Genomic DNA, 25,895 nt, shown 5'->3' on the forward strand with positions numbered 1-25,895 from the left:
TAACCATATGCATAGTCATCAATACAGAATCTAGAGAATAACTAGTAAATATATGACACAAAGCAACATGTGACAACCACTTCCACCACTACCACGATCATTAATATCAATGATTATGATCAGCAAACATGGCAGGTAAAGAGGGGAGGGTAAGATAAATACCAAAGCTGAGGTACCAGGTGAAGACCAGCCACCAAAACCTACAGACTTTATGAATTACTTTACATCCGAGATCTTTGTCACTGCATTAAATTTTAAGTTCAGATAGCCTTGAACAAGAGCTGAGCTGTGAGGTGTGTTTGCTCTGATGTTATGGACAAGTTGACAGGTGGAGCTACAGATTGCTGTTGTTGGGTATTATCTCTATAACTGTGTGGGATATATAGATGGCATTCATTCTAAGCATTCATGGCACATTACAATGCATACAGTGTTAAACGGTATGGGCTAAATCTAATAATGTTATGAATATGATGTCAGGACAATACATAAAGCGCACAAGAGGGAAGATACTGGATTTTATACTTAAAATAATTCTGCACGCATGACAACCACCTAACATGAAAGATGAGTTAATCCATTCATTTTTAATCCCTCAGTGTGGTCTTAAACTGCTGCTTGTGTTTTCACTTACTGCTTCACTTGTTCATCTATCCATCTTGGGAATCAATCTTAGTTTATATACCTATATATATATTTTTATGTATATTTATACAGTCAACTATAATAGCAGAAACACACATGAACCAGGCGAGAAAAATGAGAGGTCAATAAAAGTGAAAGGTCAATAGAACACAGATCTACACGGCTACAATTCACTACATTACACTACAGTATGCAACAGGAGCTACGGCCTGGTACTCTCATGTGCTTTCTCCACTCGACAACCTGCGAGCCACAACTTATCGAGACGTTAATGTGGCTTCAGCCAGGCTGTCGATCGCTGCCTCCTCTCAGCAGTCGGCTGCTGATCTGAGAGAATCTGCTAGATGATGATTGCACAGAATTTTCCCCTGTGATCCCTTTCAGATCAGTGGCTGACAGGGAAGGCAGATAATTAGGGGAAAAGACATTTAAAGGGATACTCCACTCAAAGATCAAAAGGTCTTTCTGGTCTAAATTTGAGTTGAGTCATTATTTTGTACCATCTGCTGGATTCCTGCTGTTTAAGTCTATTAGCTGAATGCTACCAAACTGTGGATGGATTAATGGGAAAACTCCCATATGTTCATAACAGGAGAGGGCCGCAGACTGATCCTGAAGCACGTAAAGCAGAGCAGATGGTGTTATGCACTCAACTCAAACTGTACGCAAGGCTGCATGAAATATCCCTTTCAGAGTATTGTAGCCTCACCAAAACCTCAACCCTCGCCTAAAATATATATTTATATATATTTTGTATTTATGTTATAATTTTTTTTATTGATTTAGTGCAGCAGCTATGGTGTCAAAGTCACATGATGAGGGAGGTGTAACCAATTGGTACCAGCCCCTCTCTGTCTCCCTGACGACAGCGGATCCAGTCCTGATCGACGCCTCCTAACACCACGAGTTCCTCCCCTTTGCAGAAGCTGAGCTCTGAACCGGTTCCAGAGTGGTCACACAGCGTTCGAACTGACCTGAGAGAGAAGAGGCGCTCTCAGCTGCAGCAATACATGTGCACACAGTAACCACTAACAAGGGCAGAATTTGATGTAGGACAGGATGAGTCACAATCAGGATCAGTCAAAGTCAGACTGGTGAGTCACCAATTACAGTCTGTCAAAAGACAGGAGCTATTCTGGTGTCTGTTACACCCACCAATGCTCTTGGGGAGGAAGAGAAGTCATTTTTATAAAACACATGCTACAACTGTTCGTAAATTAAGACTTATTTTAAATATCCAGCCTTAAATTGGATCCTTTCATGTCACACCCTAACCATGAATATGTATTATTTAAAATATGATGTATTTTTTCTTTTTGGTAAGTATATATTTTCACAATATGAAATTAAAGGGCCGTTTCACTTAAGTATCTTTAATGTTCCACCGATCCTGTGCCTTGTGTTTACGTTTTTTTACCTTTGTTTACAGTGCCACCATCTGGATTTCTCAATTTTGAGCTCAGATGTTGTGACTTAGAGACAAAGTGTAACATCAGTCCATTTAATATAAACTTGGAATCAGTGCTATCTATGACAATTCAGTCTTTGCAACTAGAGCAATGAATTGAAAAAAAAATACTGTTAGTTGTGTAGCTGCAGGCCTTATTTCCGGCATTTAAAAAGGACTTGAATGAGGGTGCTGAAAGTGCTTAAACTAAAGACACCCTCCATATAAATTCCTCCATCACTTTACATGTGTCGTACCTGAGTGGTCTGACTTTGTCCTTCATCTCCAGTGTGTCAACAGCTTTCTCTGGCCCACTTTCTCCCTCAGGCTCCAGGGACCTCCGTAGGGTCGGGGTGGAGCTGCTGCTCACCATTCGGGTCAGCGCAGTGACACCAGGAGCCAACCACTGAGAGGGCCGCCTGGAACAAGGGTGGACAGTATTAGAAGCACATAAACATTTTTACTTCAGCAGTTTATTCTTAAAAAAAGATAATAATACAAGAGCAACAACTAACTCACCTGGTTGGTGGTGTGTGACTTGTTGGGCTGCTGGGGCTTTTAGAAGCTCCAAACAGCCGGCCCAGCCCCCAGGGAACCTGAGCAGCACCACTGACTGGAGTGTAGTCACTTCCTGTCTGAGCCTGGAGATCTGGCAGGTCTGTCTTCATCTCCTCTTTCCTCACAGCAGAACTCATCTCAGCTAGGTTCTGGCTCAGTCGGCCTCCCCACCGCATCACAGCATCCCATCCCTGCTGGATCACCTATAATCAGAAGAAACACCTCAGCACAGCGAAGTTACACAATCAGAATAATTATAAAGACTGAGCAGATGAACAGGTGTGGCTACCTGTCCTGCCTGCTGAGAAAAACTGTCATCCTCGACATCAGGTGGAGGCAAAGCTTCAATTTCCTTTTCCTGCACCCACAGCAGCTGAGGACTTGTCTCCCCGAGAGTGACTGATGCCTTTACGGGTGCAGCTTCAGTATTTGCTGCTCCACTCTTTGGATTGACATCTTTAGCTGCCTTATGTTCTGAGCTTCCAAAGTCTACCTCTGAGAGGCTTTCAAAGTATCTGCTGCCTGTGACTTTGGATTGGGAGTGCTTGGTCGCTGACGGCTCAAACCCAGCATCATGGAAGGGAGGGCTGGGGATCTCTGGCCTGTGACTGTCTGGTTCCAAATGGTGGTGCTGGAAGAGCAGGTCCAGGTTAAAGGTCAGCAGGCTGAGAGGCTGCAGGACTAGGAGCAGCTCCTCAAACATAGGCTGGCAGGCCGTCAGTGACAGACGCATAAAAGAGGTGGGACGGTAATATATCTCCAGCACATCTGAGACAAAGAGAGCACTGTTATAGCATGTGTGCTCATAACCATGACATAGGTTCGAACTGAAAGAAATTTACCACTGCAAGACTGAAGGTGAGACAGCCAGGAATCCAGGAGCTTGGTACTGGAAGACAAAAGCAAAAAATATGGATATGGTGCTTTTAATCTCTTGTTTTGAACACTTTTTTTAAATGGTGGAGAACAGACAGAAAGAGAAACAGGGCTTACTTCAGAAGGCCAAGGAGGAATGCATTGAATCTGTGTTTGCTTTGTCTGAGTTGCGGTAGCTCGCAGACACGAACTTGCAGGTTGAACAAAGCTTGAGTTTTAGGACCTTGAAAAATTGGTTAAGAAGAAGATAAAATGAAGAGAAAAAAAGAGGGAGATCAATGCAGGAACTTACAGAGGTGAATGAAAAACTGCTGTGAAGCTTGGCACTCATCGGCCAATCAATATCTGCATCCTGTTGTTGACTTTATTCAGCATTTTGGACTATAAAATCAAGTATTGACTGTTGTGTGGGAAAATTAAAGACAGAGGAAGTGCAGGTTTTATCAACCAGTCCACACAGAAATGATAGTCTGACATCTAAAATCCCAGCCTGTGGTGCTAGTTGTGATGCTACCTGGCCTGGTTGAGGCTTGGACCAGACCCCAAGCGGTGTTTGGTCTCCTGCCCGCAATCAGGTCACTCTGGTGGGGTTTCAATCCATCGGTCAGCAGGCTGTGCAGGGCGGGGCAGAGGCACTGCAGCACTAGTCGGCCCAGGGAGGGATTTATGGTGCTGTCTCCTGATAAAGTCTGAGGAGAGGAGAAGAGAGGACGGGACGGGACAGGACAGGATAGGACAGGACGGGACAAGACAGGACAGGACGGGACAGGACAAATGGGACAGGATGAGGATGTGCAGTGATTGGGAAGAAAAATGGGACACATGAATTAGTTTGAGGCAAACATAGGTTGATGAGAGTGGGCATGATTCGGGAGGAAGGTAGGAGGAGAGAGTACAAAAATGAGTAAGAGCTTGGGTTATTTGAAATATATTCCAGTCGCTTGTTAACTGAGGGACACTGAAGAAAAACAGAACAAAATGTATACGAGTCACAATAAGAATGGATAAGAGCATTTTCAAAGCTGGACAAATGCAATGCACTGTGATATTATCCAAAATTTCATATTTATTTAAAATATTAGCTGTAGCCATTAGAGTTTTTTGCCTTCTGTAAAATGGAATGAGATGGCCCAGCTTTGATGCACAAATAAATAAAACTGGGAAAGAAAAATATGATTACTGGATCTGGGGTAGACAGAAACATGTCTTCAGGAGCCACTGACCTTCTGAACCACAGTCCGAGAAGAACTGAACTGGGCCAAGATGGCTTCCACTGCCACACTGACTGCGCTGACCAGGGCTGAAGATGACAAGAGTCAATAGTCAAAATCTACAACTACAGCTTGGGACAAGGTTTCAGAGGTTACAGCTAAACAAATGCACACCTCTCTTTTCTTGCAGGCACAGAGAGGACAGGCCGAGACCTCTCATGGGAAGCTTCACATCCTCGCCCATCCAGGGTGTCTCTGTTTTCTGTACGGAGCCGGCAAATGAGACACTGCGAACAGCTGACAGTAAAAGAGCAATTAGTATTTAAAAAACAAATTCAGCAGAAGCTAAATGAATCACCACAAACAGGACACATTAAACTAAAATATTAGTGTTATTAGTAAGAGCAATTTAGCAATGGAGAAGCAGATGGAAACAGATGGTGCTACTGACAGACAGTGTGTGAGTACATCCTGTAGCTTTACTGTGTCTACTGTCTGTCCACATCTGGAGCTGTCTACATGAGGGTAAAAACATGCATTAAATCACCTCACACTCATACAAATACTCATACACGTACTGTGCTTTAAGCATACACGGGAAAGAAACTGCAGCAACTGTAGCTAGCACCATAAATAGGTCAAATAAAATTACACACATTTGCAAAGGGCAGGTGTTGACGACAATCTGATGTTTATATAAATACTTTTATATAAACTAGGGTGCTGTGGGTCTTTATTTATTTAATAATTGCACATTCAGACATACACTATTGTCATCAAGCAGTTACTTGCTTCGCATGAGTTGCATGTGTCAGTTTTAAACACACCATGCAAAAACAAAAGCAGACTCCACAAGACTGACACAAAGACGGACAGACAGAGAAAGAGTGATGAGAGTGACTCTAGACACCCTGTGACAGGAACAGCTGTTCCCCTTCTGAAGGGCCTTTGCAGATTTGAAAGGACAGTGCAGATAAAATGGATCAGATGACCTACAGCGAGAAGCTTTCTAAAGGTATAAAACAGCTACGATTACTTTCAAATCTGTAAAAATCCCCACAGTAACACAAAGTGTGAAGACCACCACATCCAGAAAACTGACAGGAACAGAAAGACATGCATGTAAGCCAGATGTCACAAAGAGAGTGTAAGATGTAGGGAGAAAGAGAGAGAGAGAGAGAGATCTTACTCGCCACGCGTGACTGTGGAGGAGCCTGGTAGATTTTTGGGGGTAAGGGGGGCGCACTGGGTGGGACAGGAGTGTAGAGGTTGGGATAGTACAGGGGAGCAGCGAGGGCAGGCAAGGTGTGCGAGCGGGGAAAAAGCGGGGAGCTGAGACAGGTGCCCGCTGCACCTGGAGGGGGCGCTCCAGAGCGCTGAGGGGGGGAAAGGGCTCCGATAGGGGAGAGGCGAGGAGGGGCACCCTTGTGCAGAGGGCAGTTCTTTGGGTGGTACAGGTAGTAGGTGGGGAGAGGAGGGAGCTCCTTGGAGGTCCTGGCCTTGTTACTGTTATGGTCTGTGTGTGAGTGTGCGTGTTTTGCAGAATAAAGTGAGTCCATAGCACCGAGGCTGTTTGAATATGTCATAATGACATCAATATTCTTATAGGGTGTGGTGCAACCTGGTGCCTGGCTAACAGGCGTGTCAGGCTCAGCGTGGGCCTCGTTCTGCTTCTCTGAGTCGCTGTCGTAAAGAGAGTCGAAGTTACAGATAGAGTCAAATGCAAAGTCCCTGTCATTGATATATGGATATGCTGAGTGTGTGTTTTGCTTAAAGACACCCCCATCGTCATAAGGAGAGTCTACACCGAAATCAGCCAGGGATTCATATTTAAACCCAGAGCTTATAACAGAGCTGGAGGCATCCCTGTGGATACAAGCTGAGCTGGCAGCAGGAGACCACTGTGCGCTGCAGTGTTTGTCTGTGGATTCTTGTCCTACATGGCTGTGAGGCCTGGGATCTGCAAGAGGATGGGAGTTACAGTAGCCTGGATGGAAGGAAGGGAGAGCAGTGTGGAGGAAGTAGGGTTGGGAGGACTGGGCAAGGGAGAGCGGGGGTGAGGAAACTACTTAGTTCAAAAGCCAAAATTGGAAGGCGCAGGAGTCGGACGCATAAGCAGAATGATATGAGGGAGCAAATCAGAGCCGTGGACAAACAATGGAAACAACCAAATGGGATGGACAGGTGAGAATAAACAAGGAAGGTTAAAGAAAGAAAATGTGGCAGAGAAATGGGAAGGAGAGAGAGATGTAGAAAATGTTAGTGTCTGTTGAGAGAAAAATGTACATTCCTGCTGAAATCATCATCATGTTACACCATGCAGTAATGCAGGGTTTAAACAAGTCAAACAGCTGATTGACAGTTGACACGTTGAGAATGCATGGAAGTCAATGGAGCTGATTTATGAAGAGCGTAGTCTTTTATTTAGAAGTGGATTGACACAAGGAAATGATACTGTAGAGGCTATAAAAGAGTAATTGCTGAGCAGTCACTCACACACTGATTCATTTACCCAATCACAAATATTCACCATAAACCCCCAAAAATGATAAATACAGGAAGGAAAAAGCCTGTTAATAGTGCTACCTGTGCCTGTTTAGTGATCTGCAGATCAGCTCATACCTTTTACTTAGTAAATTTGAATGTTACAAACCAACCTGTGCCAGATCCATGACACTAAATTAGGATAAGCTACGGCACAGCTATCTGGCTTTGCAGAAGCTTTGTTTTCTTTGCAGAATTACATTATTTGTCCACTTTTGTGTCATGGCTACTAACTCTAATACTACAGCACACTAACCAACCAAACTCCTCCCACATAGTATACTGCTATAGTGACAGCTTTAGTGAGAGGCCTGCTAACCCATTGAGTAGGTCCATGAGCTAGGAAGCTAATAGGCTAATGGTTTTCTTTTACATGTTTGTGGAAACCATGCCTTCAAACACAAGGCCTTGTTTTCAAGTCAAATCTGTTTGCACATTACTGAGGATGAAAATAAATACACATACTTTAAATTCATACATATGGAATCTTTGAGTGTTCTTTATGACATCTAGTTTCAGTTTCTATTTCATACTTGCACTGAGAGTTATGTATATTAAATACACCTCAGCGAGTGCCCGTCCTCATGGTTTGTACTTTGCTGCAGTGCGTGCCATCATCACCTCTGGATCACCTTCTGTCTCTTTCTGTTCTCTGCCTTGGTTTCCAGCCTCTCTGGCTTCTTCCCCTCCCCTCTCCACCAGTACAGCAAACACTGTACTGCTGAGTCAGTCAACAGATAGCTGAGTTCTGTCTGTTCCTGCTCAATCACCCCGCCTGTCTCTCTGGAGACTCACAGAGTGGCACCACAACTTTCATTACACTCAATAACCTGCGACACACTGCTGGCTACGAGCTGAAAATACGAGGTAAAAAGGAACCATACCTTGGTTTGACTTGAGGTTTCTGTGAACTGTAACTAACACACGAGACTTCCTATTTTTCTGGCACTGGCTCTCACTTATTGGTTCATGTAGTAAGATCCACCCATTGGGCTCTTAAAGGTATACATACCTATTCATGGTTTGGTCTCTGCACTTTGTTGCAGTGATTTTAAGGGGAAACATCTGCAACATGTAACTTAAATAGTAATCTATTTTAGTTGTATAATCACACAGCAAAAGAAAACTGTGCAAAATTATATGGTAATATGGATTGCCATTGAGTTTATTATAACCCTACAGTATGGGCACAACCTAAAACCTAGTTTCAATCTAGCTTACTGCAGCGCTGCATGAGATGAGTAACTTGATCTGAGCTATCTGTGCCACTCTAGGGAGCCAGGCGGTGGGGTGGAGACAGCAGAGGCAGCAACTGAAGATCATATAAACAACACAAGCTGATTTAAAACCAGTAAAGAGGCAGAGAGAGGAGAACTATTTTAGGACACACAACAGAGAGGACAAGAAAACCTGAGTAAAAGAAGAAAGTGAAAGGTAGGATGGGGACTACATTATCCCAGTGCCCCCCTCCACCCCATCCCAGAGTGGATGAATAATTGAATAAGGCTGTGATGACATCACACTCGGTACAGGAAATACTGGCTGGAAAGTTTCCAACCTCCTATTTCTTCTCATATTACCCTCACTGTCTTTATCCTTCCATCTCTCGCTCATGTTCGCTCTCCAGCTTTGTTTATCCCTCATCATCATTTATCCATCATACTCTATCACGCTTTTGTGACTCATGTTCGTCCTCCATCTTGCTCCATTTGTCATTTCCTTAAATGAGTCTACATTAGTTTTCTCTTTCTTTTTTTTATTGTACTGTCCAAACATATTGTTTGTGCATCACAGAGGAAGTGAGTAAATTTGCCTTTTCCCATCTGTTCCTCTCCATCATCCGCCCATCCCAGATATGTTATGTTGTCCAATTTACTCTGAGATGCAGTGACGTGTTTATTTTCTTCTCTTGTCTGCTCTAACACACACACACAAATGTCAACATTTACCATTAGCGTCATCATTAAAGTCATGCTCACCCGAAGTTCTTGATTCAAATGTCCTTCCTCCATCAGCTCTCCCTCTCACCTCCACCTCTTCTTCCTTTCCTTTCTTTTCTTCCATCTTGATGTCCTCGCTCTCCCGCTCTCTGTCCATGGTCCACAGGCTGCTGTCACTGATAGAACAGCCAATCTTCTGTGATGGGCACAGCTCTGGTTGTCCACCCTCCTCATCAGCTCTCTGGAGCATTTCCTTCAGAGCAGCCATGGAGGTAAGGGCTGGCGGCGGCTGCATGAACAGGGCCTGAGCCTGAGAGGTGTACTCCCACTGGCTGCCATCGGTGCCTGCCTTCTCTCTCCTCCACCTTAAGTTGTAGAGTATGTCTGGATCTGGTGTGATTACTGTGGGGTCTGGGTCAGGATCGGTGATCACCTTTGTTGGAGGGGAGGCACTCTTGTTGCGGAAACGCAGCTCTTTGAAGGTTGTGACTTTCGGGGCTGACCCCGGTGATGAACCTGATGAACTGAGCTTCTTTTGGGTTTCTGGGTGAGACTTTTTCATTTCTAGGCCAGGGAGCTGTGGTGGGGCTTCGCATTCAGGTGTGAAGGCTATGAGCCAATCAAAACGCTCAGGTTGCTCAGAGTTGGCAGGCAGAGTGCTGACTTTAGGTGGTGGCAAAGAGGGAGGGATTGGGGGTAAGGGTCGAGGAGGAGGAGGAGGTGGAGGGGAATCTGGTAACTCAGTGGGATACTGGAAAGACTCAAAGGCCATAGACTTTGCTTTAGTTTCATGTGTATTGCTGAGACTGGTGCTGTAGTAATGGTCAGACACCAGGCCAGTGTTCCTCCTCCTTCTTCTTGCCATCTCAGTAAATGAAGTGATTCTTTGTGTATCCTTGCTTTCCTCTTTCTTTTTGCCTCCCTCAGCTATATCTGCCCTTCGATCTCCATCTAACTTGCGGCTCCATCCATCTCTCATTATCAACTCTGTTTCAGGTTCATTCTCTTCCTCATTGTCCTGTAGTCTGAACCCTTGTGACTCCACAGATTTTGATGTTATGAAATTATCTGCCTCACCCTCCAACTCACCAATGCAGACACCAAGCTCTGGGCTGAGTTTAAGGAGTTCGGCTTGGGTCAATCCAGCGAGCATGAGCAGCTTCCGAATTTCTACATCCAGTGCATGGAAGGAAGGGGGAGGGGGAAGCGCAGGTGGAGGTGGTATAGCAGGGGGTGAGAAGGAGGAGACAGAAATAACAGGTGGAGGAGGCAGAGGTGGAGGGCGTGTGGTTGGGGGTGGGAGGGACACGGGGGTCTTTTCCTGCTCGGCTTGTAGAGCAGCGAGGCGCTGTGCTTCCTTCCTGGCAAGGTGTCGCCTTCGAGGTGGAGGAATGGGAGGGGTTGGGGTGGGGAGAGCTGGAGGCGGAGAAGGAGTGGTGTAAAGGGTGAGGTAAGGGACTGGCTTTGAGGCAGGCAGAGGAGGAATGGATGGTGGAGATGGCGGTAACGCTTTCTCACATCTAAAGGTGGAGAATGTGGGGGATGAGGAGTTAGGGGAGAAGGTGGACATCGTAGGAGAGGTGGAGACAGCCATGGAGGTGGTCTCTCGGCTGATATTTATGTAGGTGTGGAGGTCTGAGCTCACACTGGCATGACGCGCTGGAGGTTTTGGGGGTCTTGGTGGAGGCTCGACAGGGGAAGGGGTGAGGGAATCTGGAACAAAGGGTTCATCGCAGTCTGAGGGAGCAGTGAGGTCCACTCCTGCATCTGAAAACTCCTGAGAGTCTCCCATCGATCCTCTGTGGGATTTATACAACTTCCAGGGAATGTCAATGTTGCCCATTTCATCCATAACATCTGAGAGGTCCTGCTCCTCCAGATCGCCAAGGTCGAATCCTTTCTCGTGAAGTCTAGCAACATAGACAAGTTTCACCTCCCTGTTCACCTTTTCCAAACGATCCAGGTGATCTAATCGATCCCGCAGAACATCCCAATGTTGTTCCCCCTCCAGATCCCAGCGAGCCACTTGAATCACCTGGCTGAAGCGCTCCATTTTCCCAAATTCCCCTACTGATTCTAGAAAATCAAGCAAGCCTAGTTTGGTGACTTCAGAGTCACCTTTGACTCCTAGGTAGTCAGGAGAAGGTGAGCCAAGTGCAGAGGGGTAGCCCTCATCTGGAGAGCAAGGTGCATTCGGGGAATGTGATGTTAGGGAGAAGGGATTTCGGTTAAAAGAGAGGGATGGAGGTGAACGGGTAGGAGGCTGACTTTCAGGGGCTGAGTCGTCTTTGGCGGACAAACCAATGGGTAGATTGTCTTGGTCATGGGACGAGCAGATGGAGGCGGCTTGATCTGCACAGTCAGACTCCAGATCAGAGCAGGAGCTGATGGAAGTGGAGGATGAGGAGGTAGAGGAAGAGAGCGAGAACTCCAGGAGGGATGGGGGGCAATCACAGCACGAGGGCACCAGGGTGTCATCATCATCGTCATCATCATCATTGTCAGCTTCCTCTTCATCATCATCAATATCAATATCTCCGCTGCTCTCTTCATCATCATCATCTTCCTCCACTTTTACTTTTTTCTTGTTGTCCAGATCATCACTTTCATCTGCAGTCTTCTCTTTATTTTCAGGCTCAGCAGCGGGGCAGGTAGAGGGCTCCAGCTGGGCCTGGGCCTGTGATGAAAGCTGCTCTTTGGCTCCTGTCCCATCCTGCCTCTGGGGCACTGGACCGGGAGGAGGCGGTAGCTGCATTTGCTGCCTGAGAGAGATGGTGTTGTTGTTGTTGTGGTTATGGTTGAACATACTGTTGTTGTCCTGTGGAGAACGGCCATCACAGCACAGACACGGGAGGCTCGGCTCATTGCAATTTGGGTCAAGAGGGAGGACAGAGGGAAGCGGTGGAGGAGGAAGAGCGGCCACGGGTGCAATCTGGGTTGCTCTTGATGCAGGAGCACTCTTCAGTTTGGCTTTTGCTGGTCTGGAGATGTTGGAACCCTGTTTTTGTGAGTTCAGCCTGGACTGACCTACTGGAACTCGAGGTTGCACCCCCACCCTGGTCCTGGAAGGAGCAGCGGGGCCTTTATTAGTGGGCCGCCGTGGAGAGGATGTGGTGATTGTATTCATGTTCTTATCCTCCTTGTGAAAAGCAGGACCACGAGACTTTGGTCCAGCTAACGTATTGGTCCGTCTGTTGACATCAAAATGTCGTGTTTTGGGAGGCTGAGAGGAGGACTGCATCATGGGAATGGGACTTTTTAAGATACAATGAAATTTCTGTTGCTATAGAAACAAGATTTGTAGAGGCTGGACAGATCCACACTATGACGCACCGTGACAGTCACATCTTGGCTTGACTCCCAAGATCCTGCAACATCAAAGAGGACACACAGTGAATAATGACCACGGGCATACCCGCCTCATTATACATCATTTCTTACTCTACACATGTTTTCTGAGTCTTTGAAGTTAACACATCATTTAAATCGACTATTCATTAACTGCTTTTGGGGGTTTCTGTCTTATAATTATCTCAGTCCTGAGAGGACACAAGCTGTTAGCATATTATCAAGCATCAATCCTCAAAATAACTACAGCTCAGTCTGTCATGAATTAGAAATTCAATCGGCTGCATTTTTCTTAATGATTAAAGTTAAAAAATGGCGTTCATTCCCTGATTTCAGCTCCTGAAATGATTCACTAATATGCTTGTTTTAATGGAAGTCACTGTTCATGCTGAGGGCTGCTTCTATTGTAACAGGGAATTTTAAACAGGCAGACTTTATAGCAGGAAAAGAAAACCACACAGACTGGCATGTGATGTGCTCGGCCCAGGACAGGAGCGCTCTGCAGCGAGTGATTACAGCTATCCAGTGCATCACTGGTACCCATAGCATCAGACGAGGTGTCTGCAAAGACAATGGCCTGTTCCACTCAGCCGAAGGTGACACACCTCTAGAGGCATCTGCACCAGACTTTAGAGCAATATCCCACACTCTGGCACAAACACAGATTTATTTTTGATTTTTTATTGATTAATTTATAATTTATAAATGTGACCTAATGGAGAACACAGGACACTGATTGGACAGCTGGGGAAACAGGCTTTTTTGATATTGTCCAGACAAAATAAGTACATAATCTGATTGCATTAGGATCGATACTGTAAAGCAGCAGGAGGTGGCTTTTACCTTCTCTACACTCTCTCCTCCTTATTTAATCTATCCTGTGCATTTCTTTGGTTTCAGATGACATCCAAGTATTTCATATTCAAACACACACCCACACACATGTAATCATCCCTCCTGATAATAATTGTCAGATAATTTATAGCCTAATAGCTGTCACTTCTCATCTGTCATGCTCACTGATATTCATGAGTTTACAGTAGTCAAGCTGCCTCCATCTGTGCCAGTCCATCCTAACAACCAGGCAGTAAGATCTCCATCTAAAAAAATGTCTTTTAGCAAAAACATCCACAGGATGACTGAACATAACGCACATCTAACTGGAGCATGAAATAATCAGTCAGCAGCACACAACAACACTGAGCCTGTCTTTTTTTTTAAAAGCCCATATCCTCCGTGGGCTATTGCTCATATATTCCTCCACAGTGCCCTTCACATCACTGAGGAATATAAATCACTTAAGTGCCTGTTTACACAGGGCCTTCATCGGAATGGCCACAAAAACCTTGGGATAAAAGAAAGAAAGGAGAAACAGCACGTGTAATCCAAGCCCGCCTGGTCACAGTGTATTTATCTCTTGCATTTATTGATCTGGGCTGATGGAGACAGGGGTGGATGGGTGGAGGAGGAGGAGGGAGGAGGGGGTACCTCGAACCGCATCGCTCTGTTACACAGGCCCGTACGACCCATTTAAACACACATTACACAAAATATTCACATTACAGTTAATACTATTAAAACGATATTTGCGTATTTATTCGTTCTGATCAATATCTGCGCTAAAAGCAGGGTGTTATTCTGCGCAGCCTCCGTGTGGTTACAGCAGATTTTTCTATCGCCCCGAGGCTCGTGCAGGATCGTTTCTAAAATAAAAACACACATTTATAGAAATAAGCTAATAAAAAATGGAGTCTACTCACGATCACATTCAGGTAAAGATGGATGCAGGTCTCCATCTCGTCGGGCTCTCACATCACAGTCCGTGTGGATGTGAATCTCGACGCTCACAGCCTCAGCATCTGTCTTCTCGCGAGCGTCCAGTGGAGACAAACCACACCCCTTCCCTTCCTTATCATCACATCCAGTCCATCTTCAGTCACTTTCTGCTGCCTTTATATTACAGTGTCAAGTGGTAAGAGGAAGAATCCAATATCCTGATTCAGACAGTTATTGAGCAGCCAGCGGCCAACTGTGTGCGCAACAGACTTAAATATTAAGAGTATTATTTGCTGCTGAGCACGTAAGATGTAAAATAAAAAAAACAGCCCGAAAGTATGCACGGTCAACAAAAGCAGCAAATTCTTGAATGGAATCTAATTTTGCATTGTGTAATTAATCATTTCTCTCTCACACACACACCAATATATAATATAAGATACTCATAATCAATGAATGATAATTATAAATCATTTATTAAAAGTAATAACAGCCAAGAGCAGTATAAAAAATATGGAATTAAGAAACCTCCTGTTGTTTCAATAGATCAAGCCATGTGTGATTCATTTTAAAATGATTCTCTACAATCCATTAGATTCTTTTGACTGCAAACGATGTACAGTACATTCAATAAATATCACAACACAAAAAAGAGACAAGCTATTTGGCAGCATTCACAACCAAATATCTACACAGACACGTCAAGACACTGCCTGCAGGATTTTAACTATCACAGTCCTGTTTCGGTCATGCTGCCAGAGTCAGAGCCCAGGCTGAATTTCTACGTCATGATAAAAGTCTTTTTTTAGACTCTCACTTTTTTCTCTTGTAGATTTTCTTGGCAAAGTTGAGGAAGACAGCGTGAGGAAGGTTTTGAGCATGAGTAGCGATGAGTTTCTGAAGCCGCTGGTAGCTCTCATCTTCATAATTGTGGTACAGGGTTGGTATCTGCAGGGTGTTGTAGAGTGCTTTGACCTTTTCCACACTGGCTTCATCATTACGGCCGTAACACGCCTGAGGAGGACATGAAAATACACACAGCTTGTAACAGTAGTGAGTGACTCTGGTGCCAAAATGTCCTGAAGGTGTAACCAGAGGGAGCCGTCTCACACTTGATATTAAGTTGGGCAACATGAAGTGCAATGTAAACCCTCTTCTAATGGGCTGAATCTAGAACCTGTCACACGCACTTCCACTAAAAATATACACTAGCTCAGCTCCAAAAAACTGCGCATGCTATCATCTGGTAAGTGCATAAGTTGCCCTATTTAATCTGAAAGAAAACAACCCTAAAACTCACACCGTATGAAAGTGACTAGTGTACTGCATGGAAATGGACACCTTGAATGCACAACAGTTTAATCACTAACATAAAAACTTGCACAAACCAATATTTCAATATGAAAGCTTTCTCTTCAATGCTATGTATTGATCATAAAAACGTGTTTCAAATCCAGATTCTGTATTCAAATCGCAGCCACACAAGGTCAGTACATGAACAGAAAGGGTTGCTGTGTGAAGCCCCACCTCCAGCTCTGCTCTCTGCTCAGGAGTCATGACTTCCAGCGCTGTCACTACCAGCCAGCTGCACTTATTATCCTGGATGTCTGTACCAATCTTTCCTGTCACAGCAGGGTCACCGTAACAGTCTAAGTAGTCATCCTAAAATGCAAATGTGAAAGTCATTTAGTCTACGGTATAATCAGTGCATTATTCAACATGTGCAGCTACTGAATGAGAAAATGAAGTCTAATATATTATGATAGGTAACAGAAAAAAGTAATCACCTGTATTTGGAAGAACTCCCCCATCTCAAGTAAAATGTGTTTGGCATTACTGTGCTCCTCTTCACTATCAATCCCTGCCTGTAAAAAAATATGGCAAAACATTTGTGAGAAAGTGACAAAACACCTTTAATTTTCCAGCCAAAATCAAGCCAGTGCAACCACTTGAAAACACCTTCGGCAATCATTATTATATGCACATCATGCCTCTGAGTTATAAATAAACACACTTACCATGTACATTGCAGCTGCCACTGGGAGGTAAAATGAGTAAAAGGCGGTCTTGTATTTTACAATGGCTTTATACCTAAAAGGCAGAGAAATGATTATCTGCTGGAATAAATAATACACCTCTCTGATCAGTCACATAACAGATCACTTTCTCACCTCTGCACGGTGAATCTGCTGAGGTCAATCTGACCAGGTGGAGCTGTCATAAGGTCCAGAGCCTGACCAAGCTCTGTCTGGAAAGAGGTCTAACACACACACACACACAGATAAGATTAAAACCTACACATGTGTATCCGTGCTAAAAGAGTTGACATTTAATTTGATAATGGAAAAAATGTAATATACACACAATCACTGCAGTCTCACCTCCACAAATAGCTCCAGTAGGTGAACATAGTAAGGCTGATCCCGACAATGCCTGCGCAGTAGTCTGTAAATTGACCCCTCTAAGAGAAATGAATCATTGATGGCATCCAGACCTATACCATCCTTGAAAACAAGCAACATTTACATGTAAATCTGAGCCCATAATACACAAAACAGGCATTTTGTTCTCTTGAATATATCGAGTCTCACCCTCTTATACCAGCAGGGCTGTCCCCTGCGAGTCACAGATCCATCCATAATATCATCCGCCACAAGGAAAAATGCCTGAAGCTGCGAGTAACAGGGACACAGTGGCAACACTTACATTAGAGAACGTAACACCTCTGCCAAGTGACATTACAGTCGTCAAGCTAGAGTCTGTGCTTGTGAACTGAAGTTTAATTGACACATTGGCTGAACAGTCAAGCCAAAAAAATCCTGTTCAGTAGTTCCATAGCTCCCTGTGGAGCCTAAAAAGTCAGAATTAAAATAAAATGTTGCAGCAGACTGGTATACAGCGATGATGCTGTTTTAACAGACTGTCTGTAAATGCTCCACAGTAGCAGCATCAATTTTAACTGCTCTGCAGTTTTAAAACAGTTGCCATCTCATACTGTGATGTATTTATAATTAAAAAGATGCTTCTGACAAAGTGACTTCAGATTGACTTCTGAGTCAAACAAATTGGAAATCACCATTGTCATGTCATTATATCTTTTCCAACTGGTCACACGTTAAAATGTATAACTACAGTTTGAACTAACAGCTGTAAGAAATGCCTGGGTAAAATTACTTTTTATCAATGAATCTGGTGGCTGGAGAGTATACTTTTAAGATTAAAGACAGAATTCTGAAAAATTTACATTTTTCCCAGTGATCCTTGTCACGTTTGATAAGAACCCGGAATGCATCCCTTTACATGCCAAAACAAATCCTCACCAATTCAATGCACCAGCCGACCAACAGAGCGCGCTGCACGGTGTCCTGTGTGAGCTCAGAGGGTGGGAGAAGCTCCCGCAGTGAACCAATCACAGACAGCCCTCTGTTCCTCTTTCCTCCAGGGGCATTATAGACCAAAACCTAGAACCAAAGATGTGATTTCGCCACATTACGTCTGGAAAACACACCAACAGACATGACTGCATGCAGCTCACATACCTCTCTCAGCCTGTTCAAAGCGTCGGCCAGCACAGGATCCGTGAAGTCTCTCTCCGTGAGCTCCGCCACTAGCTCGTCAAACTTGGCTTCAAACAGTGGAGGGTCTGACAGCAATGCTTTTTTGTTGTGCGTCCCATTGCAAACACTGTCTCCCTGGAAAGACGAGGTGCACATCATATGAGAGGGGCTTTTGAACCTTAGTGGGGAAACAGCTAGCCACATGGTCCGTATTATTGTAGGAGGATTAATGACCCAGCTCAGCAGGCGTCTCATTCCCGTCCAAGCGTCTAAATTTTACAACAACGAAAAACAACAAGCTAGGACTAAGCGTCCTCTCTATCCGCAACTACTTATTTACAGCACTTAAAGTTAGAAATTCGATCCGGTTAAGGATAGTTATATCCATGGTGTCATTGTTTACAGACCTCAGTGCGAGGATTATGGTTAAGCTAGTTAGCAAGTTCAGCTGACAGTAGAAGGAACGTTAGCTGACAGTAGCCTACTTCGTTTTTCTGCATTCAGCCTGTTACCTGAGCTAGCTATAGCATAACAAATAAAAATATTCATTTTAATCATTCATATGTATTTACATACCATAATGACGCTGTCTTCTTATTTCGGAATTCCTGATTTCATACAGCTAAAAAGCTTTTCTTCTGTTTCTAAATCTTGCTGTCAAACTGAAGTCTTTGAACGTCTCCTGGAATCAGGATGTGCAGATTGTAGTTTGCTGTTCCGCTGCTGTCCGTTTTATGATAAAGAAGCCGAACTAAAAGTCCCAGCATTCCTTGCGAGTGGTTCACGCGGGCGTGGATTTCGAAGACTCCATTTGACATTGAGCGCTCTGATTGGTTATTGTATCGAACCAGGATGAGCTTTTATGCTGGTTAACCAATAGGCTTTGAAAAGGGGCGGGGTTTGGGTGGAATGGCGAGATGGAACCAGAGAACTGTCACAACAACAGAGAAGGGAAAACCCTTAAAAAAATGAGAACACATTATAGTATGTGCTGATTTAAATAAGATAGGTATTTCTTTTGTTTTATCTATTATTTATTTCACATGTTGAAATACATTACTTGCATTGAAAGTTTTTGCTATTGACACTGCATTTGAATTTTGGAATAGGTGTCATATTTATAGATACATTTATTATTCAGGTTCCAAGGCTCTATCTTGTGAAGCCTGCCATACAGATACATTTTTTTAAATAAATAATGTTTTTTAATGCAAGACAGGAGGTAGAAACACAGCTTGGTGCTTTTATAAGGGAGTGTGTGTGAATGTGCCTGTATGTCTGCAGGCTGTATGTATGTGTAAATTGTAAAATTAGTTACATACATGTGGGTGTATCCAAAATGTGCCTTTACTGATATGGAGCCAGGACCATTATTTATAAGTGAGCACACCAAAAAGTCTTTCGAGAGAGAAACAAAAATTCCAATCTCATATAAATATATCAATACACATCAAAATTCTGTATCCAGTCCCACCATGTGTCATCAGGGTATGTGAAGGATATTTTTGTTCATTTAACTACCCATCACCTGCAAGCCCAAGAAGACATGTGCCAACACACAGTGTGAAGCCTGACAATAAATTTGTCTGTACATTTACTGCAAAGGACTCCAGAGTCTGTGATGTAATTTACACCTATTTATGTTACAGGATCGCTCTAAGTGTCACAGATATGTCCGAGCCCCCTTTTAAAATAAAATTAGAATGCAGAGACATGTTTGGAGCCACCTGGCAGAAAACCTTGCACATCTTTGTCCCCGACCTTTCCAATTTCAGCTATCTAATAAACAAATACATTTCAAATGGCTACTATCATAGATTTGGGTGCAAGAGGAAAAAAGAAGCATTGTCAAAACATGCAGATAAAGACATTCTGAGGACATGTTACTTAGTTACACAGACAGTCAGGATCTAATGCACAAGGTTCCTGCTGTTATCACGGCTGTAGCAAAACATGCACACACACACACATTAAACCACTGTGTCCAGGGGCCGCCCACAAAGAGTACATTTCACAGGCCGAGGATGTGTTTGTGGCGTGCATTAATGTCAGTGTTAGAGATGCTGGCTGTCTTTTTTTTCCCCCAGAGACCATTGTGTAGGTGGAGAGGCGTGGAGATGGTGGGAAATAAAATACAAAATAAGCAATAAGGTGTTGTTTGTGTGAGCGGATCAGTTTATCTTACACTCTGCTCAGCTGACTACGTTTGTTGAGATGCTATTTTTAATCAATGGAAGACAAAATAAGGGTTTTCATGATCACTTCACCTGAGTGACCCTGCAGATGAATAGCAATGTACAAAAGGGCCAGAAGCGTATTGCAGCCCGTAACTATGTATTAATGCGAACGTACATGTAAGTGATTGTTGAATGATAGCTTGAATGCTGTTTCCAGTCTTGAGGAAAAGATGAGTGTTAAGAGAGAGGAGGTTGAGGGTACAGCAGAAAAGACGCTTCTTGTTGGTTGGCCAATCATGGGTTTGCTCTGACCATACAAGTCTAAAATCTGCTGTTGATCAGAAGAGTAGGAGGGAGCTCTAAGCTGATGTTCCGATGATGAAGAGCACCACTAAATAAGGCCATTTGCAGAGTTGGCTTCAGTAAATGAAGGGACAAAGGAGGAAGACTTTCATAATCTCAGTATGTTTCCACATGACTAAATCTTGTCATCAACCCTGCCATCTTGCACACCTCCTGTTTTGCTCCTGCTCCTTGTTACAGTGCAGACTCTGAATAGAGAGCTCCTGATGACCCATGTGGTGCCACTAATCGACGTAGCGATGCTGAGGAGGAGGAGCTTAAATCTCCACAGCTGCGCAGGTGGATCCCCTCTGGTGCCCGGCTGCTGTGGTGCCGGTTGTGTCGACTGTCACTATGGGAATGGTGATGTCCACGGTGATGAGGATGATGGGAATGGTGGTTGGGGTGCCCTCGGCTGGCACTCCAGGGGGCCCGCAACATCTGATGATAATTTTAGAGGCAAAGGTTTGGACTAAGCAGAATGTTTCCCCACAGAAGCACTGAATGTAGTGAATCAGAACTTGTTGTCATACCTGCTCCAGAGGCAGGTGGTTGGTGGCAGCGCCGTCAGCTCCACTCCTCCTTTTAGGTCCCTGCACTGTGCTCCCAGCATGCTCAGAGGAGGGTGACAGATTGCGTTTGGAGCGCTGTAGGAAGCGAGCCACCAGAACTCGAGTAACCTAAAAGAAAAAGTAAAGCGATCAGTGAATGAGTTTGAAAGAGCAACATTTTATTCCTGACTTACCTTAAGGTCTCCAAGGGAACGGTGGCAATCTTTAGGTATATGTACTGGTGATGTTGGTGCAGGTTTGGACGGGATGTGCACTCCTGTGGCGGCTGTTTTCATACTGCCTTTCCTGGGCAGAGCTGCGACAGGTGGCAAAGAGGTGCGGGGCAACAGACACGCTTCAGAGGATGGAACTTTGAGAAGAAGGAATATAAGAGATAAATGTGTTTTTATTCACTTATTGCCACAAATAGAAGCTTACTGTGTGGTGATAAATGGCTGCCATTAGCTGCATATGTATTGAGATATATCTCATAAAAACAACCTAGATGTGTTTTAATTAAATAACAAATAGTTAAAAGACACAAAGGTGATAATAGGGTGATAATAATTTGCAGATCACATCTCAGAATCTCAGATAGAAGAGCTCACCTGTGTCTGTAGATGCTTTGCTCCCTCCAGAGCCAAAGTCAACTAGAGAACATTGGGTATGAAATCAGATGAGAGGTGTCACGCCAACGCAATGGATGTGTATTCATGTTGGTGTCTACCTCACCTGTATCTGTTGAGGAGCAGAGACCTGGCTCACTGTGTGACCGCACAAGCCGTAGGAAACCTTCACTGTCCTGTCTCATAGTCTCTCCATCTTTTTCATTTTTTCCTGCCTTTCGTCGAAGGTACAGGGGTTGACGTGCAAGGGGCGGCCCATTCCCGTGTTCAGTGGCAGGTGAGGAGGATGAAGTATTGGGAGCAGAGGAGGCCAGGACAGCTCCTTGGTTTGAGGGGGTGGAGGGGCGAACTCGAATCTCTGGGATGGAGGATTGTTGCTGGGAGGTGGAGCTCCCTATTGCTTCCAGCTGGGAACAGCTGCTGGCTAGCATGGCCTGGCGACGCAGTACTGGAGACCTGCTCAGCAGAGCACAACATCATTTCTGTGTGTGGTTTAACTACGTTCACCAAGCATAGTAGGTATTAGCTGTTTGTCCTCACCTGTACGTGGTGGTGGCTGTGCTGGGTGATGAGCAGGAGTTGGACCTCTCTCCTCTGAGGAATCGCCTGGCTCTCGGCCCTCCTGCCAGTGGACTCTCTGGGGTCTGAGAAGCTGGACCCCGAAAGCTGATGTAATCACCTCCATCTCCCCCATCTCTTCCTTCACTGCAGGTTCTGTTGCCCCTCTCCCCCTGGTTCCGTAGCCCAACCTCCATCAGACATGAGTCCTCAGAGGGGGAGGAATCATCAGGGATGTCCACAATCTCTGACATTAACAGGGATCCACTGTCCATAGACACTAAAGAGAGGGAGAAGACATTTATAACAGGGTGCAGATTGCAACCAAAACAGTAGTTCCTCCTGAAATACTTCTGCAGAACACCCAAAATCCAGCTGGATCATGTTCTGAGATACAACATGTTATCTCTGTGAAGGAGGACCTTCAGCCTGCATAAATATGAAGGTTCGTACCATATGCAAACATTAGCAACACAAGCAAATCTGCCTACATCATCAATTAGATTTGCTATTATGACTGGCTCGGAGCACAATATCTCACTACTTACTATGTACCATTTCTTAGTGAATCTGAATTGGTCCTCTCCAGAATCAAAAAATAATGTAGCCATGTAAAAATGAACCTGGTCCTTTCAAACATCCTGATTTTGATCCACTACAATATGACACCTGCCATGTTGAAAACATCATGTGATCGTTTTTGTACCTTCTCCACTGAAGGCAGTAGAGGTTCCTCTCTCTCCAGACAGCTCAGTGCCATGGGGGTCAAACATGGTTGCCTTGGTAGTCAAAAAGAAACAAGAATCAGCATGGAACATCACTCATGTCACAGACATCCTGACACAAACACACATATCGCTCACCTGACTGGCAGCTCTTTGTCCCATCACAGCTTCATAAGGAGGGGGGCAGTCAGTGGGGTAGAGAGGAACGGGGCTCTCCATGGAGCCATTATAAGTGATGCTGCAAGTTGATACAAACATATTATTTCCTTTAGGCGCATCATGAACATGAATGGTATGCAAATATGCAAAGAATACATTTAAATGCTTGCTTGGTACCTCTGAGCATCTGTCTCAGAGCTGCAGGTGTACTCAGGAGGGTAGTATGGGGGTGGAGGGATGGGTGGAACAAACTCCTCAAAGTCCATGATGTTGGTCAAGAAGGCATCCTGAGGAGTGGTGCATTCTGGATTGACTGAACGAGAGCGGTGTGGGGCGAGCTAGATGGGAACAGCAGGAGACACATTAACCTTGTGTCTCCTGCTAGCAGTGTTTCTAGTTTGTAAGGTACTTGTCATTGTAAAAAAAAGGCTGCAGGTTAAGTAGAAAATGTGCTGCGTTTGTACTCACCAGGTGAATGAGGTCCAGGGAGAATATATGGATACTGCAGGTCACAGTGGACAGCGTACAAATGATGGTGGAGAGAATGCTGAGACCACATGCACTGAACAAAAGGTCCTGCAGAGAAATACAAACGAGATGTTTTTGGCATTTTAGTTGTTGAAATATGTAAATTTCTATGTTCAAGTGTGATTACTAGTATGTATGAGACCCCCACCTTCAGCTGATGTCTGACTGAGTGGCAATCGGCATTCAGGGAGAGGACCAGGGTCTCCTCTGTGATGGAGCAGGGATGAGTGGGTGCACAACAAACACACTGACCATGCTCCACCTACACTCAGTGGATCAGTGAGCGAATCACACACACAAAAAAACAATATTCACAGTTATTCTTGGCATCTTCTCTGTGCAGCTGGCTAGCAGCGTGAAAGACAACATGTGCACAGTGTTGTGTACCTGGCAGGTGAGCATAGACTTCACCATCTGTGCATTCTGACAGGAGAGCATTGATCCAGCCAAACTGAGGATCACGCACACTGCAGACAGCAGCATGAACAGTGACACCTGTGGAGGTACACAGAGACGATGTTTGACTCACAGCAGGGTGTTCGAGCTTTAACCGAGGAGTACCATGAGTGTAAGACCATAGCAAACTGCAGAGAATACACTCATCATTAATGAATGAAAACTACAGTTTCAAGGCATGGTTGATAAGTTTATGGTTTATTGAGTGAATCTGGCCATCTCTGGCCATGTTCTCTGTCAAAGGGGCCAACCACTGAGGTCGTTCTAGTTGACTCATGTGACCATGCTGTGAGGTGGAGCTCTGCCACCACATCTATGAGACATGTTTACCCTGTTGAGACCATGATACTGGATGACAACAACTTTCCAAACAGAGGTGACATAATTGCATAATTAGGCATCTCTTTAGGGCCAGATCTTATCAATCACACCTCCAATCATTTTAACCTCAGATATTAAGCCAGCAAAGTCCTTCAATGTCTATACATACCACCAGTGTCAGAGGTTTCCTCCATGAGATTATTCCAACTATACCTGACGCCACCACCTGAAAACAGACAGCACATCCGACTATGACATGTCACCGATTTAATCCTTATGCTGTTAATGCTGCATACTGTCAGTTAAATTCATACTTACAAAGAAGCCAGCCCAGAACGGACAGGACTGCCTCACGCGGGCGGAAGAGGTGAAGGCCATGCTGGTGAAAGAGAAGGCCAGGACCATGGCTCCCAGGCCCAGGTGGCACAGCCCCAGGTAGAGGAGCAGACGGGCCCCACCAGGCCCCCGGCCTGACATGCCCCTACGGCTGTCCGACCAACCGCGAGACCCTGAGGCTGAAGCCACGCTGCTAGAGTCTGAAGGTGAAGGCATGGCTGGCTTGTCTGTGTGTGTATGGAGGAGGCTGGGAGAGGTTTCAAGCTCACACCTTGTGGGGGCTCTTATAAAAGTTGTGTGGGTAGAAGCACACTAGGGCAGATGAGGAAGAGTCATAAATGCTGGCTTCAGGGCTTTACTCATACAATTATGCACCAAACTCTGCACTGGCAGGTGCAATAGGTCCTGCGCAAGATCCCATGGTGCGCACTATAGTCCAGTCAGTGAGTCCAAGAACTTTGTCAGCAGAAAGTGGAGAACTGAGCAGCCACTACACAGTCACAGCCACCGTACTCACCCTATTTGGAGTTTCAGCCATGATTGCTTTAGTCGATACAGGCCGTGCAGTTCACAGAGTACAGTGTGTGCCATTCACCTGCGCTCTGCTTAAAAGCACACTGATGGAGCAATTTCCCTTTTCAGTCTTCACATTATTGCTTTACTCGTGTGCTTTTCACTGCCTCCTCCTCTCCATCTTCTATCTTCTACCTCTCCCTCCTTTCGCCCGTGGCATTGCGGTAACTGGAGACCTGAGCAGGCCGCAGATTCTGAAGCATCCCAAAGAAAGCAGCTGATCGCTCGTTGTTTCCCCACGCAGAGGTGACATGTGGCGGTCAGCCTGTGTGTCCACTCAGGAGGAACAACATCAGGACGCGTGCGCTTCCCTTCTCACGACCTTATGTCGTTAGGGCTTCATCCTGTCACAGAAAAGGAAAAGAAATGCGGCGCGGTGGAGATTCAAGCTCCGAGATCACATCGGTTCGCTCGGGAGGGAAATGAGACTAATTACCTCGACATGGAGAGGAAAAATATCTTTCATCGATTTTCAAACTGCGCCAAAAATAGCACTCAGGCTGGACCGAGTATTCCTCACAGGTTTCGTTCTTTAACAACATCACCTCGGGGGTTTTGCGGTGGTCCACACGCACCTACACCCCCCTCCTCCCCCTCCACCGCTTCTTTCCTCCCTGCAGTCACGCGGGCATCTCGTTTAG

The 25,895-nt window shown here is 45.0% G+C and overlaps 3 protein-coding genes across 5 annotated transcripts; all 3 read right to left on the minus strand.

The window, feature by feature from the left end:
• Window positions 1-310: 310 nt before the first annotated feature.
• On the minus strand, window positions 311-14,429 carry rusc1 (RUN and SH3 domain containing 1). Of its 2 annotated transcripts, none has more exons than XM_028425244.1 (12): window positions 14,330-14,429; window positions 9,261-12,589; window positions 5,927-6,802; window positions 4,912-5,034; window positions 4,750-4,826; window positions 4,041-4,215; window positions 3,644-3,749; window positions 3,493-3,539; window positions 2,940-3,418; window positions 2,612-2,853; window positions 2,350-2,511; window positions 311-1,619 (listed from the first exon to the last, which is right to left on the minus strand). In XM_028425244.1, exons 2-12 carry the CDS (start codon window positions 12,463-12,465, stop codon window positions 1,454-1,456), a joined length of 5,658 nt encoding a protein of 1,885 aa, XP_028281045.1. In that variant the 5' UTR covers window positions 12,466-12,589; window positions 14,330-14,429; the 3' UTR covers window positions 311-1,453. The 2 variants fall into 2 exon arrangements, with proteins under 2 accessions (XP_028281045.1, XP_028281044.1); XM_028425243.1 differs by having other exon boundaries at window positions 5,927-6,805.
• A 369-nt stretch (window positions 14,430-14,798) lies between these two features.
• fdps (farnesyl diphosphate synthase (farnesyl pyrophosphate synthetase, dimethylallyltranstransferase, geranyltranstransferase)) lies at window positions 14,799-18,619 on the minus strand. 2 transcript variants are annotated; one of them, XM_028425766.1, is made up of 10 exons: window positions 18,479-18,619; window positions 17,885-18,037; window positions 17,666-17,806; window positions 16,937-17,017; window positions 16,727-16,849; window positions 16,517-16,605; window positions 16,364-16,436; window positions 16,133-16,210; window positions 15,873-16,007; window positions 14,799-15,359 (listed from the first exon to the last, which is right to left on the minus strand). In XM_028425766.1, the coding sequence occupies exons 1-10, from the start codon at window positions 18,479-18,481 to the stop codon at window positions 15,159-15,161; spliced, it is 1,077 nt and encodes a 358-aa protein (XP_028281567.1). In that variant the 5' UTR covers window positions 18,482-18,619; the 3' UTR covers window positions 14,799-15,158. The 2 variants fall into 2 exon arrangements, with proteins under 2 accessions (XP_028281567.1, XP_028281566.1); XM_028425765.1 differs by lacking the exon at window positions 18,479-18,619 and having other exon boundaries at window positions 17,885-18,372.
• Window positions 18,620-19,124: 505 nt separating this feature from the next.
• fam189b (family with sequence similarity 189 member B) lies at window positions 19,125-25,723 on the minus strand. Its single transcript, XM_028426413.1, has 14 exons — window positions 24,664-25,723; window positions 24,515-24,571; window positions 23,956-24,063; window positions 23,717-23,830; window positions 23,509-23,616; window positions 23,218-23,378; window positions 23,020-23,119; window positions 22,863-22,935; window positions 22,139-22,436; window positions 21,705-22,054; window positions 21,581-21,622; window positions 21,167-21,342; window positions 20,955-21,101; window positions 19,125-20,862 (listed from the first exon to the last, which is right to left on the minus strand). The coding sequence occupies exons 1-14, from the start codon at window positions 24,895-24,897 to the stop codon at window positions 20,617-20,619; spliced, it is 2,214 nt and encodes a 737-aa protein (XP_028282214.1). The 5' UTR covers window positions 24,898-25,723; the 3' UTR covers window positions 19,125-20,616.
• Between the last annotated feature and the right edge of the window lie 172 nt (window positions 25,724-25,895).

This window comes from Parambassis ranga, chromosome 16 (assembly GCF_900634625.1).
Source record: "Parambassis ranga chromosome 16, fParRan2.1, whole genome shotgun sequence".
Lineage (NCBI taxonomy): Eukaryota > Metazoa > Chordata > Actinopteri > Ambassidae > Parambassis > Parambassis ranga.

Coding starts and splice junctions, on each gene's coding strand:
- fdps (XM_028425765.1), bottom strand. CDS start 18,157: ATGAGACGCCTGCTGAGCTGGGTCATTAATCCTCCTACAATAATACGG. Junction 16,437..16,516: donor AGCAGATTCACCGTGCAGAG/GTGAGAAAGTGA, acceptor TCTGCCTTTTAG/GTATAAAGCCATTGTAAAAT. Junction 16,008..16,132: donor GGGAGTTCTTCCAAATACAG/GTGATTACTTTT, acceptor TTTGCATTTTAG/GATGACTACTTAGACTGTTA.
- rusc1 (XM_028425243.1), bottom strand. CDS start 12,465: ATGATGCAGTCCTCCTCTCAGCCTCCCAAAACACGACATTTTGATGTC. Junction 4,216..4,749: donor CTCGGACTGTGGTTCAGAAG/GTCAGTGGCTCC, acceptor TCCTCTCCTCAG/ACTTTATCAGGAGACAGCAC. Junction 3,419..3,492: donor TCACCTTCAGTCTTGCAGTG/GTAAATTTCTTT, acceptor TCTTTGTCTCAG/ATGTGCTGGAGATATATTAC.
- fam189b (XM_028426413.1), bottom strand. CDS start 24,897: ATGCCTTCACCTTCAGACTCTAGCAGCGTGGCTTCAGCCTCAGGGTCT. Junction 23,120..23,217: donor TCTGAGACAGATGCTCAGAG/GTACCAAGCAAG, acceptor ATCAACTTGCAG/CATCACTTATAATGGCTCCA. Junction 20,863..20,954: donor ACCACCTGCCTCTGGAGCAG/GTATGACAACAA, acceptor AATTATCATCAG/ATGTTGCGGGCCCCCTGGAG.